We start from the raw sequence: 15,232 nt of genomic DNA, 5'->3' as shown, positions 1-15,232 counted from the left end.
CAGTGCCTCACGCCTGTAATCCCAGCACTCTGGGAGGCCGGGGTGGGTGGACCACCTGAGGTCAGGAGTTCGAGACCAGCCTGGCCAACGTGATGAAACCCCGTCTCTATTAAAAATACAAACATTAGCTGGGCGTGGTGGTGCACGCCTGTAATCCCAGCTACTCGGGAGGCTGAGGCAGGAGAATCACATGAACCCGGGAGGCGGAGGTTGCAGTGAGCCAAGATCTTACCACTGCACTCCAGCTTGGGTGAGAGAGTGAGACTCCATCTCAAGAAAAAAAAAAAAAATCGAGGGGAGGCCAGGCACGGTGGCTGACACCTATAATCCTAGTGCTTTGGGAGGCCAAGGTAGGCAGATCACTTGAGCCCAGGAGTTTGAGACCAGCCTGGGCAACATAGTGAGACCCCATCTCTACCAAAAAAAAAAAAGTAAAAATTAGCCAGGCACAGTGATGTGTGCCTGTAGCTTCTTGGGAGGCTGAGGTGGGAGGATCAGTTGAGCCCAGGAGGTCACAGCTGAAGTGAGCCGTGATTGCACCATTGCACTTCAGCCTTGGTAACAGAGGAAGACCCTGTCTCTAAAAAAAAAAGAACACGTCCTGGGGTGGTGGCTCACGCCTGTAATCCCAGCACTATGGGAGGCCGAGGTGGGCCGATCACTTGAGGTCAGGAGTTCAAGACCAGCCTGACCAACATGGTGAAACCCTGTCTCTACTAAAAATACAAAAATTACCCAGGCGTGGTGGCAGATGCCTGTTTTCCCAGCTACTCGGGAGGCTGAGGCACGAGAATCGCTTGAACCTGGGAGGCGGAGGTTGCAGTGAGTCGAGATTGTACCACTGCACTCCAGCCTGGCGATAGAGCAAGACGCAGTCTCAAAAAAAAAAAAAAAGAAAAGAGAAGAAAACTAAAGGAGGTCTTGCAGGATATAGTGAATACAAAATAGACAGGCAGGCAAAGGGAAGGAGTGGGCAGAACAATGGCCTCACCAGTAGAAATGGGCTCCTCCAGGGCTCTCCACGTGCCTGTGAGGCAGAAGCTCCAGCCCGGCACACCTTCTTTTTTTTTTGAGATGGAGTCTCACTGTGTCGCCCAGGCTGGAGTGCAGTGGCACGATCTTGGCTCACTGCAACCTCCATCTCCCGGGTTCAAGTGATTCCCCTGCCTCAGCCTCCTGAGTAGCTGGGATTACAGGCACCCGCCACCACGCCTGGCTAATTTTTTATATTTTTAGTAGAGACGGGGTTTCACCGTGTTCACCAGGATGGTCTCGATCTCCTGACCTCATGATTCGCTCGTCTCGGCCTCCCAAAGTGCTGGGATTACAGGCGTGAGCCACCGTGCCCGGCCCCCAGCACACCTTCTAATGAATAATTCCGGAGGCCACAGTGAGACCAGTGACCTGGGGGATACTGTGTGTGTGTGGCAGGTGCTTTCTGGTGAAACCCAGAATCACTGGGCAGGGCATTTATGGCAAGAGCAACAGACCCATTGATACATTTTTATTTATTTATTTTTTTGAGACAGAATCTCGCTCTGTCGCCCAGGCTGGAGTGCAGTGGCACGAGCTCGGCTCACTGCAACGTCCACCTCCCGGGTTCAAGCGATGCTCCTGCCTCAGCCTCCCGAGCAGCTGGGATTACAGGCACCCGCCATCATGCCTGGCTAATTTGTGTGTACATGTATGGATAGGCCATTGAGATGTGGCAGGGTGAGGCCTGAAAACAGTGGCACAATTGGCAGGAGGATTTGGTCCTCCTTGGTCACTGGGTGGGCAGACTCAGGTTCAAAGTTCAGGAGGTTTTCCCTTCTTTATGGTCAGCACCAAATAAAAATGTGTGGCCGCTCACACCTGTAATCCCAGCACTCCGGGAGGCCAAGGTGGGTGGATCATTTGAGCCCAGGAATTTGAGAACAGCCTGGGCAACATGGCGAAACCCCATCTCTATTAAAAAATACAAAACTTAGCCAACAGCGACGGCTCAGGCCTGGAGTCTCAGTTACTTGGGAGGCTGTGGTGGGACAACCACCTGAGCCCAGGAAGTCAAGGCTACAGTGAGCTGAGATCGCGCCACTGCACTCCAGCCTGGGCAATGGGAGTGAGACCTTGTCTCAAAAACAAACAAGGCCAGGCACAGTGGCTCACGCCTGTAATCCCAGCACTTCGGGAGGCCGAGGCAGGTGGATCACTTGAGGTCAGGAGATCGAGACCAGCCTGACCAATATGATGAAACCCCATCTCTACTACATATACAAAAATTAGCCATGCAGTTCCCTATTCAGTGGTCTCCAGGGTCCCGCTAGCCTCCCCAGGCTAATGCCAGCTGTTCTCCTTCTGAGCCACTGCACTCCTGCTCCAGAACATTCTGCCTTTCCCACTCTGTACCCTTGCTTCTCCCTGGCACGGTGCATCTTGCCACCGCTGCCCCAACCCTGCTCCCCTCCGGGGATCCCCAGCCCACCCCATGATGGCATTTTGTGTGCTGGTTGTGCCCAGGCATGGGCCAAGGGCAGGGTAAGGCTTCCCTCCCACCCACCAGCCCCTCGCCTGACCTGCTGCTTTCTCTACCTGCCACGGTGCCCCCAGAGGAACTTCCTGAAGTGCTCTGAAGACAACCCACTCTTTGCCGGCGTCGACTGTGAGGTGTTCGAGTCGCGCTTCCCCACCACCATGGCCTTGTCCGTGCTTGTGACCATTGAAATGTGCAATGCCCTCAACAGGTGGGCTGGGCACAGGGCCTGGAGCTCGGGCCTTGGACTGATGCCAGTTGTGAGGGTTGGGGGTTCCAGTATCAGTGTCTGAGGGTCAGGGGTTCAGGATTGGGGTGTACCAGTCAAGAGGGTCCAGGATTGGGATCTGATGTTTGGGGAGTTCAGGATTGGGATCAGAGTGTCAAGGGTCCAGCATTGGGTTCCAGGGGTCACGTGAGTCCAGGACTGAGGTCTGGGAGTTAGAGGGGTCCAGAACTGAGGTCTGGGGCCAAGTAGGGTCCAGGATTAGGGTCTGGGGGTCAGGGGGGTCCAAGATTGGGATCCAAAGATTTGGGGACCAGGATTGGGGTCTAAGGGTCAAAGAGGCCCAGAGGGGATTCTGAGGGTCTGTGGGGACCGGATTGGGGTCTCGGGGACAAAGAGGGCTGAAACTGGGGTCTGAAGAAATAAGCCAAGATTAGGTCTGAGGGACAGAGAAAGGGGTCCCAGCCTGGGACAGGCCCTGGCGGGCTGAGCGGGCAACGGCGATGCACTGCTGGAGAAGTGGTGAGGCTCCTCCCACAGGGGTGGGTGCCCATGGCAGGGCCTCCCTGCACCCCAGCCTAAGGGGAGCGCCCTGTGCCTTGGCAGCGTCTCGGAGAACCAGTCGCTGCTTCGGATGCCACCCTGGATGAACCCCTGGCTGCTGGCGGCTGTGGCCATGTCCATGGCCCTGCACTTCCTCATCCTGCTCGTGCCGCCCCTGCCTGTGAGTCACCCCGTCTGTCCCACTGCCCTGGTCCCTGGACATCACAGGCCCTGGGCTGGTCGCTGGGCCCCTCTGGCCCCCCTGCAATGGAAACCACCTGGAGGAGAGGGAGGTGAGGGGTCTGGCCAGCCACCACCTCCAGATGTGGCCCTACCTTCAGGAGCTCCCAGACTTGGGAATGGAAGAGAGGGACACCCCTTGCTGAAGGGACTGTGCCCAGGCTGGGGTGGAAGGAAGGACGAGCTTTCCCAGGGCAGAATTCTCCCGCCTCCCAACAGTATGGATGGGAGTTGGCCCAGTGGGCAAGGGCAGGGGAGGGCCCTTGAGGCAGAGGAAGCTGAGTGGACAAAGATCGGGGGGTACATCCAGGAGGTTCTTAGGAGTGCTCACGAAGAGTCTATCAGAGCCCAGGGCGATAAGAGTCCGTCAGAGCCCAGGTGGATAAGAGTCCGTCAGAGCCCAGGGCGATAAGAGTCCGTCAGAGCCCAGGGGGATAAGAGTCCGTCAGAGCCCAGGGGGATAAGGCCGGCGGACGGCTGGGGCATGGGACAGCCAGTCCTTCCTTTCACCAAACCTCCCTTCCCCTCCCCGCCAGCTCATTTTCCAGGTGACTCCACTGAGCGGGCGCCAGTGGGTGGTGGTGCTCCAGATATCTCTGCCTGTCATCCTGCTGGATGAGGCCTTCAAGTACCTGTCCCGGAACCACGTGGACGGTGAGTGGGAGGCCCCCTCCCACCCACTCTGCTGCCCACCCGCCTCTGCTCCTGGGCTGCAGCGGACGCGGTGGGTGCGGCGCGCAGAGCCTCTGTGTCTACATGCGGGGGAGGCGTTCTTGGATCTCCGAGCGGAGGGCATGAAGGGACTCTGGTGACTGGGACCCAAGGTGTCTGCAGGGTCTTGCACTGCAGGGGTCCTGGGCCAGCAATGGAAGCACCTCTCGGGCCGCACTGCCTCAGTGTCTTCACCTGCCACTCCCTGCATGGCCAGGGCACTGCGTGCTCTTCTGGGCCTCAACCTCTGACCCCTCTGCACCTGGCCTGTCTTTATCCAGGCATTCTCAGGACAGTCTCGCAGGCCTGGAGTAGGCAGCCGATGACCGCCTCTTGGACCTCAGACCACACCGGGTTGGCCTCTTTGGTGTCACCTTGTGGGTGGGTCAAGGGGAGGGTTGTTTCTGAGCTCACAGCTCTGGGTCTGCCTTAACCCCGGAGTGGAGAGGACAGGATGGCAGGTGTCAGGCTGGAGAGAAGTGGGCTGGGACATGGGGTCCATCCACCTGCCTCTGCCAGGTGGATTCTGAGAGTGGGTGATTCTGAACCTCCCAGGGCCAGGGGCACAGCAGCATCTTGCTGTCAGAGCCGCTCAGAGAGGGAGGAAGCCGGGGTGAGCTCCCGTTCCTGGGATTTACGCAGAGGCAGTGGCTGTGTGGCTGAACTGCGGTGCGGGGGCCTAGGTTGGGCTGGGCAGTGACTGAGGCCTGCATTGGGGCAGCTGGGTCGTTGGGGGCCACCTCTGGCAGGAATGTGCCCCAGGGGAGGGGGTGGAGGGATTATAAATAGATCACACGTCTGTCATTCCCTAGGGACTGAGCAAGGGAGCTATGTCTGTCATTCCCTAGGGGCTGAGCAAGGGAGCTGGCCTGTCCAGGGAGTGGCCAGACACATGTAGGGACTGCGTTGAGGGTGCAGGTGGGCACTCAGCAAGGCAAGCCTGCGGGGGAGTGAAGGGGAGTTTCTCGAGGTTTTGAGGTTAACGCAGTGGTTGGAAAGAACAGGATTGAACCTGGTGGAACAGGGCTGGGTGAGCACAGATGCTGACGTTCAGAGTGGAGGGCAGAGGGGGTGAGGCCTTGAGTGCCAAGGTAGAGACCCTGGACACTGTCCTCAGGGCAGTGGGGAAGCACGGGAGGAGTGTAAGGACAACGAGGGACTGTGTCAACCATGGAGGACAGGCAAGAGGGGGTGAGACTAACGGGCCGGACGCAGTGGCTCACGCCTGTCATCCCAGCACTTTGGGAGGCTGAGGTGGGAGGATCACCTGAGTCAGGAGTTCAAGACCAGCCTGGTCAACATGGTGAAACCCAGTCTCTACTAAAAATACAAAAATTAGCTGGATGTGGTGGCAGGTGCCTGTAATCCCAGCTACTCATGAGGCTGAGGTCGTAGAATCGCTTGAACTCGGGAGGCAGAGGTTGCAGTGAGCTGAGATTGAGCCACTGCACTCCAGCTGGGGGGGACAGAGTGAGACTCCGTCCCCCACCCTCCCCAAAAATGAGGGGTTGAGACTAACACCAGGAGGTGGGCAAGCGGCATTGAACAGACCTGGGGAGCGGGCAGAGCTCTGGCCCTGGGGAACTGGCCCCGGGGAGCTGGCCCCTGCAGCACCTCTACCTCCACCTCCTTGAGATGTTGGCGGTGGCCCCTGTGAAGTTTGGCTTGGAAAGGTGGTGCCTGGCTGCTGGAGGACAGACACAGGCTGGGTACCTGCAGCTCCATCTGAGGGGTGGGGTGGAGGCACCCCAAGGAATGTGCTCGCTGGAAGCCCAGACAGCCCTGCCCAGCGCCGCTGCAGTCCCTGGGGCCTCCTAAAGCCAGACGGGGCGGGGGTGAGAGCAGGACCCTTTGCGCTCCCAAGCCAGCCGGGTGGCCTTTTAGGGAAGTTTTTCTGAAGCCCGATGCTTGTGGCTTCCCCATGATTTATGTCATTTACGAGGGATGTGTCCTAGGGAGAAGTCTGGCTCCTGGGTCAGCCCTGGGGGCTGGGGGCGGTCCTCTTGCCCTACCTCCTGGCTCTGCCCAGGTGTGGCTGAGCAGCTGTCAGGGGAGGCCTGGGGGCTGGGCTGTGGTGGCTGGGGGGGGGACAGATCTGGGAGGTTACAGGCGGGCTTAGAGTTTACTCTGAGGACAGTGAGGAACCATGAAATGAGGTGTTGGGACTGGATTTGGGCTTTTGCTTGATGCTAGGGGCAGAAGGATGATGGGAAGGTAAGACTGGGGCTGGGGGCAGAGCGGCAGGCCTTGAGTCCTGGTGGGGGAAGGCAGCGGGAGAGATGAGCTCTCGCAATTTGGGCGAAATCGGGCCTGGGTGTGTGTGATGGGTAAGAGAAGCAAGGATGAGCCTGGTGTCTGAACCTTACAATGGTGGGTAGTGACTCCCCAAAATGAAAACCCGGAGAGTATGTACTGGAGGGTTTGGGGGCGTTGATGGAACAGCGGAGAGAAGGAGGTGTAGGGGACGTTGCAGGGATGTGTCCTGTAGAGCAGGATCCTGGCTGCAGCGTGGGGGTCTGCTGGGGCGGGGGTAGACTGAGGTCTGGAGTAAGGGAGGCCATGGGAGCCTGGGGCTGTCCTGGGCGAAGTGGAGGATGGAAGGGGCTGGAAGGAACCTGCCTGGATGTGTGCCCTTATGCATACATCTTAACACGCTCTCGGGTTTTTCTTCCAGAAAAGAGCCAGAAGTGAGCGCAGGGAACGGAGTGGAGTCTCCGGTGTGTGCTTCAGACTGACGGTGTCCATGCGTTCGCCTCCGCCCCCACCCCTGCCACCACACTCGCCCACTTCTCGCCGAAGAGATGACAGGCCCGAGGCCAGAACCGCCATCCCCAGGCCCCGTCCTGGGGTCTCTGTCCCCACTTCCGTCTGGCCTGGGAGCTCTGTAATTCCTGTGTCTTGGACTCTCCTGGGAAGTTCCCCGCTCTGCAGCTCTGGCCCAGGAGCTGCAGGCTGGGAGGGGGCAGCCAAGTAGCCAGAGCTGGCAGCACACCCAGAGATCCGGGGTCCCCCCACCCCCAAATCACGAGTCTGCCTGGATCTTGCTCCCCCTTGCTTGGAAGCTGGACCTTCACTTGGTGACTGGTGCCTCTGCACGGACGGAGGACTCCTGGGGGTCCGTCTTACCGGCTCCGACCCCTCCCTTCGTGCCTGGTCTGGGACTCGGTCAGCCCTGAGGGATCAGAAGGGGCCATCTGGGCCCAGCTGTGTACAGCGAGAGCGGGCAGCCCCCTCCACTCCGCTCTGCTTCCACAAAGTCGGCTTCTGAGAGCTTCAGGCTGCTTCTGTTTATATGTGCAGGGCCCGGGGGGTGAAGGGTCAGAGAGACCGACACAAGGAGCCAGGAGGAGGGGCAGAGCGAAGATGGCTTTTCCCGGGAGACAAGCTGGGAAAGTCTAGTTGACCTGCCTCAGCCCCACTCGCCTCCTGGACTCAGGGTTCCCCGTCCTGAGAGCAGGAGACGTTCAGGGTCACTGCCGCCTCGTCTGCCATGCAGAGGTCCAACTCACCACCCACGTCCCTGGTACCTGAGACCCCTGGCATCCTCAGGGTCCTGCCCGTGGCGCCCTTCTACCAACCCAGGGTGCGGCTGCTGCACTGTCTACACAGCTGGGGGCCTCTGAGCCTGGTGGGCTCTCCTGGACTCTTGGCCACACTCCTCACCCCCTCCACACGACACCCATGAGCCGAAAGGATGTCACTAAAGATGGCTGATTCCCCAAGGGCACCTGCTCTCCCTCCCCCCCTGCTGGAGGAATGCATCATGTCAGATGAGAGGAAGATGGCCTTTGATGGACAGAATTTTTCTCTTAACTCAGCTTTTGCTACTTTGGCAACAATTAGTGAGGGATAGCGGAAACCTGTGCCAAGGGCTGTCCCTGTGTCTTGGCCCCTCCTAGAGAGTGTGCGGACTGATGATTTTATATGTAAATCAAGACTCACATCCGTTTCCTAGTCCCCCACATCCAAAGCCCCTCAGCCTACCTTGCAGACCAATGGGCTCCATGTTCTGTAGCCCCCTCCCCCATACCTCCCCCCTCCTTCCTCTCGCAGGTTCTGGGGGGCCAGTGAGAGAAACAGTGGGGGAGGCGGGGAGTCTGGTGCCTGCAGAGATTCTCTGCTGCTTTCCTGGGGGGAGGTGGGGAGGTCTTAGCAGGAGCAGGGCCCTGTACCCACCTGCTGACATGCTGTTTGGTAGAGAAATAAAGGTCGTGTGTCTGGGGGAACAGAGGATCCTCAGTGTCTGTTTTCCTGGGGAGTGGTCCTGCCATCTCCATCTACAGGGCGTCTGCCTGGGGCCCTACCACCTGCCCACACCCAGTCCAGGAAACGCTGAGCAAAGTTCGGGGGTTCACACATCACCAGGATTGTTCTCTTGGCCTCCAAGACAAGGCTCTGGAGAGCCACACTCGAGCGGCAGGTGCGGCGCCTGCACAGCCTCCCAGCTTCGGGATGCTTGCTCCTCACAGGGACGGTGTTCACAATTTGTGCACGAGTTCAAAGGCCTTTTATGCATTTTGTTTTGTTTCATTTCATTATGTAGCTCTTTGAGACGAAGTCTCGCTCTGTCGCCCAGGCTGGAGTGCAGTGGTGCAATCTCAGTTCACTGCAACTTCCACCTCCCGAGTAGCTGGGAAGGCACGTGCCGCCACAGCCAGATAATTTTTGTATTTTTAGTAGAGACAGGGTTTCACCATGTTGGCCAGGCGGGTCTCAAACTCCTGACCTCAGGTGATCCACCCGCCTTTGCCTCCCAAGGTGCCGGGGTGACAGGCATGAGCGACCTCGTCCGGCCCCTTTTATGCATTTTATGATCTGCATGTCACCCCTGAGGAAACAGGTTGGGAGAGTTCCATGACTGGGCCTGGGGAGGGCTGAGCCTGGAGCCTGAATCTCAGGGGCTCCTTTGCATCCCACAGGGGAGCCTCAATCCCAGCTCTTCTGTGGGTGCTGCAGCTCTCCTGCTCAATCTCCCTCTCCTCCTCAGATCCCGGGATCCCATCCCCACCGGCCCTTCCAAGACCAGCTCAAATGCACCTCACACCTACCACCTCCCCAAGGCTTCCCTCAGCTCACAGTACCCAGGGACCTCTGCCAGTCCACCTGGGGTGAGCCGACTCACCCAGGTGGCCCTGACTTCCTGGAAGCCGGGGCTCTGGGAAGGGAGTCGCCACGGCCAAAACCCATCATGAAGGCTTGGTATCTAATCCTCCACTCAGCTGTCCTGGGAAGGAGACTCAGGCCCTGCCCACAGGGCCAGAGGCAGGATTGTCTACATAATTTGCAGGGCCCATCGCAAAAATGAAACCCTGGAGCCCTTTGACCCAAAATGACAAGAATTACAAAGACACCAGAACATTCAACATTATGGCCAGGCGCGGTGGCTCACGCCTGTGATCCCAGCACTTTGGGAGGCCGAGGCAGGTGAAGGACTTGAGGTCAGGAGTTCAAGACCAGCCTGGCCAACATGGCAAAACTCCGCCTGTACTAGAAATACAAAAATTAGCCGGGCATGGTGGCAGGCACCTGTAGTCCCAGCTACTCGGGAGGCTGAGGCAGGAGAATCACTTGAGCCCAGGAGGTGGAGGCTGGAGTGAGCCGAGATCATGCCACAGCCTGGGCGACAGGGCAAGACTCTGTCTTAAAAAAAAAAAGAAAGAAAGAAAAAAAAAGAACATTAAAATTCACCAAACCGTGTGCTTAAAATGGGTGCATTTTATTGTTTGTGAATTACACTGCAGTACAGTTTGCCTTAAAAAGGAAAAACAGAAGTAGCAGCCACAGTAGAAGTGGGTTGGCACATGGCTGGCATGTGGGTGTAGTGGTTTCAGAACCCTCAGGACCGGGGGAGAAGTGCTCAGTGTTTGAGAGGCAGGGCCAGCCCCCAGGCATTCTCTTAATCCAGGGCAGAGGGAGGAGGCCGGGAATGAGGGGAAATGGCCCCAGCACAGAGCCTTTTTGAGCACGGGGCTGGGTGCAGGTGCTTGGATCGCACGTCCATGATGCCAGCGTGATGGTGGCGCAGCCCTCCCACCCCAACCCAGGAGCTCCCAGGTTCCTTAGCAGGCGGCCTGGGGTTGGCGCCTAGCTCACAGCAGGAACCAGGGTAGGCAGAAAGCACCTCCCTCCACATGGTCCACCGGTAAGACCGCTCATACCACAGAACCTTCTCATACACTTCATCTCCTGGTGTGTTCAGCCAGCCCCGGGAGATGGGCCAGGCAAGGGCTAGGGCTCCATTTACGGATGAGGAGCCCGAGGCCCAGAATGGGCAGGTCATGCTGTCCCCAAGGCCCTCTGGTGATCTGAGCATCTAGCTTGCATCATGGTGGCCAGGCAGGGTGTGAGGCTCAGATGGGCTGGGGGTCCTGCGGACGAGGCGGTCGGCTCCAGGCTTCCCAGCCACGCTGCCTCCACCCCTACCCAGGCCGGCCTGAGTCCAACTCTGTCCAGCCCACAGCATGGAGCCCACAGGCCAGGATGGGGCGGCCAAGGTAAACAGAGGTCTCCTTACCTCACAGCTGCTCACCCAGGAGGGAATTCCGGGGCAAGCCCTGGCACGCTTCTAACTGGCAACTACCAAAATCCTCCTGGGGACCCTGCCCCTCCAGAGACCAGGACTCTGTGCTCCCCAGACTCCACGCTCCAGTCCTCACAGCGGTGGGAGAGGCCCCGGTGGGGCTGCGTTAGGAGAAATGGAGGCACAAAATCAGAGCAGGGAGGAGAAGGGAAGCTGGACATGCGCACAAAGGCCCCCGAGCATCCACAGTGGCTTTACCCAGCATAGGCCCCAGATGTCCATGAACTGATGAAGGATAAGCAAGCTGCAGTATGTCCAGGCAACCGAGAGGAACCAACCATCCATGCACGCAACCGCCACGTGAAGCCTAAACCACTGGGCTGAGCAAAGGCGGCCAGACACAAAGGAGCTCCTCCTGCCCGATTCCACCTGCCTAACGCTCTGGACGAGGCTGCACAAATCTGCAGTGACAAAGCGGGTCAGTGACTGCCTGGGCCTGGGGGTGCTGGGGAAAGATGGATCACAAACGGGAGGCAGGGGCGTTCTAGGCTGATGGATTTGGAGGGGGCTGGTGCACTTGTCAAAACTCATCAAACCGTGTGCCTAACATGGGGGACATTTTATTGCATGTGAACTACACCCCAAGACAGTTGGATTTGAAGGAAAAAAAAAAAAAAGGCCGGGCATTGTGGCTCACGCCTGTAATCCCAGCACTTTGGGAGGCCGAGGTGGGCAGATCGCGAGGTCAGGAGTTCGAGACCAGCCTGGCCAAAGTGGTGAAACCCGGTCTCTACTAAAAATACAAACATTAGCCAGGTGTGGTGATGGATGTCTGCGACTCGGGAGGCTGAGGCAGGAGAATCACTTGAACCCAGGAGGCGGAGGTTGCAGTAAGCTGAGATCGTGCCACCACACTCCAGCCTGGGTGACAGAGTGAGACTCCATCTCAAAAGAAAAAAAAGAAAAGAAAAGGAAAAAAAAGAGATAAGTGCCAGAGAGGAGGTAGATGTGGCCACCATGCTGGCCACATGCTAGCCCAGCCCACAGGAGTCCTCTTTATTTTTATTTAATTTATTTATTTTGAGACAGGCTCTCGCTGTGTCACCCAGCTGGAGTACAGTAGCATGATCACGGCTTGCTGCAGCCTCCACCTCCCAGGCTCAGGAGATCCTCCCACCTCAGCCTCTCAAGTAGCGGGGACTATGGACATACACCACCATGCCCAGCTTATTTTTTTTCTGTTTTGTTTTGTTTTGTTTTGTTTCTTGAGACTGAGTTTTACTTTATCCCCCAGGCTGGAGTGCAGTGGCTCAATCTCAGCTCACTGCAATCTCCCTGTCCCAGGTTCAAGCAATTCTCCTGCCTCAGCCTCCCGAGTAGCTAGGATTACAGGCTCCTGCCAACACTCCTAGCTAATTTTTGTCTTTGTAGTAGAGATGGGGTTTCATCATGTTGGCCAGGCCAGTCTTGAACTCCTGACCTCAGGTGGTCTGCTCGCCTCAGCCTCCCAAGCAGCTGGTGGCTATACGCATGCACCACCATGCCCGGCTAATTTTTTTTTTCTGTATATTTTATAGAGACGGGATTTCACTATGTTGCCCAGGCTGGTCTCGAACTCCTGAGCTCAAGCAATCCTCCTGCCTCAGCCTCCCAAAGTGCCAAGATTACAGACATGAGCCACCAGCCCTGGCCTCCCAGGAGTTCTCTTAATCCAGGGCAGAGAGAGGCCAAGGATGAAGGGAAATGGCCCAGAGGGATGGCGGAGGACCAGGAGGGTGGGACGCTTTAAACACACGGGAGGGGGGGCTTCAGCCAGGTCACACCCAGAGTTGGGGGATAGAAGAGGCCTGAGAAGCAGTCCAGGTCCAGGCAATGGGAGATACCAAACCTGGGGGCCCGCGCTGTACTCCCCAGGCCTCCCCATAGCTGTCGGTCCTCCCCCAACCTCCCCTTGACAGCCTCTGCCAGGCTGGCCCAGGGCTCTTCTCCAGTCAGGGTCTAGGGGGCTGTGTGGCATCAGAGGAATCTCTGGCCCAGATGGTGTCAGGGTTGGACTGGGGTATGGTCCTGGCATCCTCAGGCCCCTGAGTGACTAAGGAGACCTGTTGGAACCCGTGTCTGCTCCCTTGAGGGCTCCAGCCAGCCTCCAGCCTCCACATTGCACAGAGCCGCTAAATTTAGCCAGGACGGGGAGGCTGTCCTGGGGCCGAGTGCTTGGCAGCACGGCTGTCTCCCTACAAGGCCCGGCCCAATACCCGAGCCGGCCACCCGGTCTTTGGGCTTATAAGGCAGGACTGGCGGCTCTCAAGTGCTGGAGGCTTGGAGTGGGCCCGGGGCCAAGCCCTCAGGCTTTGGGGAGCCTCTTTCCCAGCCACCAGCAGACAAGGGAACTACTTACTGTGTGACCATGGGCCAGGGACTCAACCCCCGCAGCCTCAGTCTCCTGATCTGTGAAATGCGGGCTCCAGGACCTGCCTCATGGGGCTGTTGTGAGGAGAACCCTGCTGGACTCCAGAGTGTGGAGCTCTGGCCTCTGCCCTGCCCACCTCAGCCCCAAATGCCCAGAACAAAGGCAGGTGTCTGTCCCTGAGGTCGCTGGGGCAGGGCCCGAGGGTGAGAAATCACAGGCCTTGGATCAGAAAGATGCATTTTAGAGCCAGGGAAAGAGACGTTGACCCTGGCAGCTGGCTGTCTTGCTCCTGTGGAGTTATCAGCAGCAGGAAAATAAATGTAGGTCCCTGGGGTGCACTTTGGATATGATAAGATCCCCAAATGAGATGGTGCTCCAGGCCAGTCCGCTTTCTCAGGGCCAGGGCCAGGGCCCAGGCTGTCACGGAAGCACGTGTGTGTGCTCCAAGCAAGTCTGTCAGTCCATCAATCTGTCCGAGCAAGTCTGTCAGTCCATCAATCTGTCCGAGCAAGTCTGTCAGTCCATCAATCTGTCCGAGCAAGTCTGTCGGCCCATCCGTCTGTCCGAGCAAGTCTGTCGGCCCGTCCGTCTGTCCGAGCAAGTCTGTCGGCCCATCCGTCAGTCTCTCTGTCAGCAAGTGTGGCTCCTTGGAGAAGGAGGAGGCGGAGGAGGAGGAGGAAGACATGGTGGTGGTGTGAGAGGAACAGACGTAGATTGAAGAACTTCCTGACCTTCCTTCCTTCCCTCCCTCCCTCTCTCCCTCTCCCCTCCCTCCCTCCTTCTTCCTTCCTCCCTTCCTCCCTTCCTCCTTTTTTCCTTCCTTCCCTCCTTCTTTCCTCCCTCCTTCCCTCCCTCCTTCCTTTCTTCCTTCCTTCCTCCCTCCTTTCTTCCCTCCCTCCCTCCTTCCTTCCTTCCTTTCTTCCTTCCCTCCCTCCTTCCTTTCATCCTTCCCTTCCTTCCCGTCCCTTCCTTTCTCCTCCTTCCCTCCCTCCCTTCTTTCCTCCCTTCCTTCTTTCCTTTGCTCCTTCCCTCCCTTCCTCCCTTCCTTCCTCCCTTCCTTCCTTCCTTCCTTCCTCCCTCCCTTCCTTCCTCCCTCCCTCCTCTCCCTCCCTCTCTTCCCTTCCCTCCCTCCCTCTCTTCCCTTCCCTCCCTCCCTCTCTTCCCTTCCTTCTCCCTCCCTCCTTTCCTTCCTCCCTCCCTCTCTTCTCTTCACTCCCTCCCTCCCTTCCCTTCCCTTCCTTCTCCTTCTTTCCCTCCCTCTCTGCCTCCCTCCCTCCCTTCCTTCCTTCCTTCATTCCTTCCTCCCTCCCTCCCTTCCTCCCTTCCCTCCTTCCCTCACTTCCCTTCCTTCTCCCTCCCTCTCTTCCTTCCTCCCTCTCTTCCCTTCACTCCTTCCCTCCCTCTCTTCCCTTCACTCCCTCCCTCCCTCCCTCCCTCCCTTCCTCCCACCTTTCCCTCCTACCCCTGCCACTCTCCAGAATGTGGTGTGCATGTCAGGGAGAAGGTGGCTGAAAAGGGACCCAGAATGGCCCACACAGTCTCAGCATCCACCCCGCTCCCCAGCACAAGCAGCTGTGTCCTGGTGCCTCCCATTCCAATGGCCACAGGGGCAGCCGGGAAAGAAACTGTCTGGGGTCAGGATCAGGCCAAGGAGAGCCGTGGCCACCACAGCTCTGGCTCCCAACATCTCTGGATTTTCTTTTTTTTTTTTTTTTTAATTATTTATTTATTTATTTATTTTGAGACGGAGTCTGACTCTGTCGCCCAGGCTGGAGTGCAGTGGCCGGATCTCAGCTCACTGAAAGCTCCACCTCCCGGGTTCACGCCATTCTCCTGCCTCAGCCTCTCGAGTAGCTGGGACTACAGGCACCCGCCACCTCGCCCGGCTAGTTTTTTGTATTTTTTAGTAGAGACGGGGTTTCACCGGGTTAGCCAGGATGGTCTTGATCTCCTGACCTCGTGATCCGCCTGTCTCGGCCTCCCAAAGTGCTGGGATTATAGGCTTGAGCCACCGCGCCCGGCCTCTGGATTTTCTTTAGAGAAGCCCGTGACACCACTGGATCAGCAGAA

At 57.9% G+C, this 15,232-nt stretch overlaps 1 protein-coding gene across 3 annotated transcripts in view; it reads left to right on the top strand.

The window, feature by feature from the left end:
• Nucleotides 1-8,458, top strand: part of LOC105472072 (ATPase sarcoplasmic/endoplasmic reticulum Ca2+ transporting 3) — a 37,602-nt gene extending 29,144 nt beyond the window's left edge. The window contains exons 18-22 of one of the 3 annotated variants that reach the window (XM_011725003.2): nucleotides 2,590-2,723; nucleotides 3,345-3,462; nucleotides 4,058-4,175; nucleotides 4,514-4,586; nucleotides 6,907-8,458. In XM_011725003.2, the coding sequence (XP_011723305.2) occupies nucleotides 2,590-2,723; nucleotides 3,345-3,462; nucleotides 4,058-4,175; nucleotides 4,514-4,586; nucleotides 6,907-6,967 (504 nt within the window). In that variant the 3' untranslated portion in view covers nucleotides 6,968-8,458. Of the gene's footprint in view, nucleotides 1-2,589; nucleotides 2,724-3,344; nucleotides 3,463-4,057; nucleotides 4,176-4,513; nucleotides 4,614-6,906 lie in introns of all 3 variants that reach the window. The other 2 variants (XM_011724997.2, XM_011725014.2) reach the window with 2 other exon arrangements.
• The last annotated feature ends 6,774 nt before the right edge of the window (nucleotides 8,459-15,232 follow it).

This window comes from Macaca nemestrina, chromosome 17 (genome assembly GCF_043159975.1).
Source record: "Macaca nemestrina isolate mMacNem1 chromosome 17, mMacNem.hap1, whole genome shotgun sequence".
Taxonomy (NCBI): domain Eukaryota; kingdom Metazoa; phylum Chordata; class Mammalia; order Primates; family Cercopithecidae; genus Macaca; species Macaca nemestrina.
Note: the sequence above shows the minus strand (reverse complement) of the source record. Positions and strands in the feature narration are given on the sequence as shown.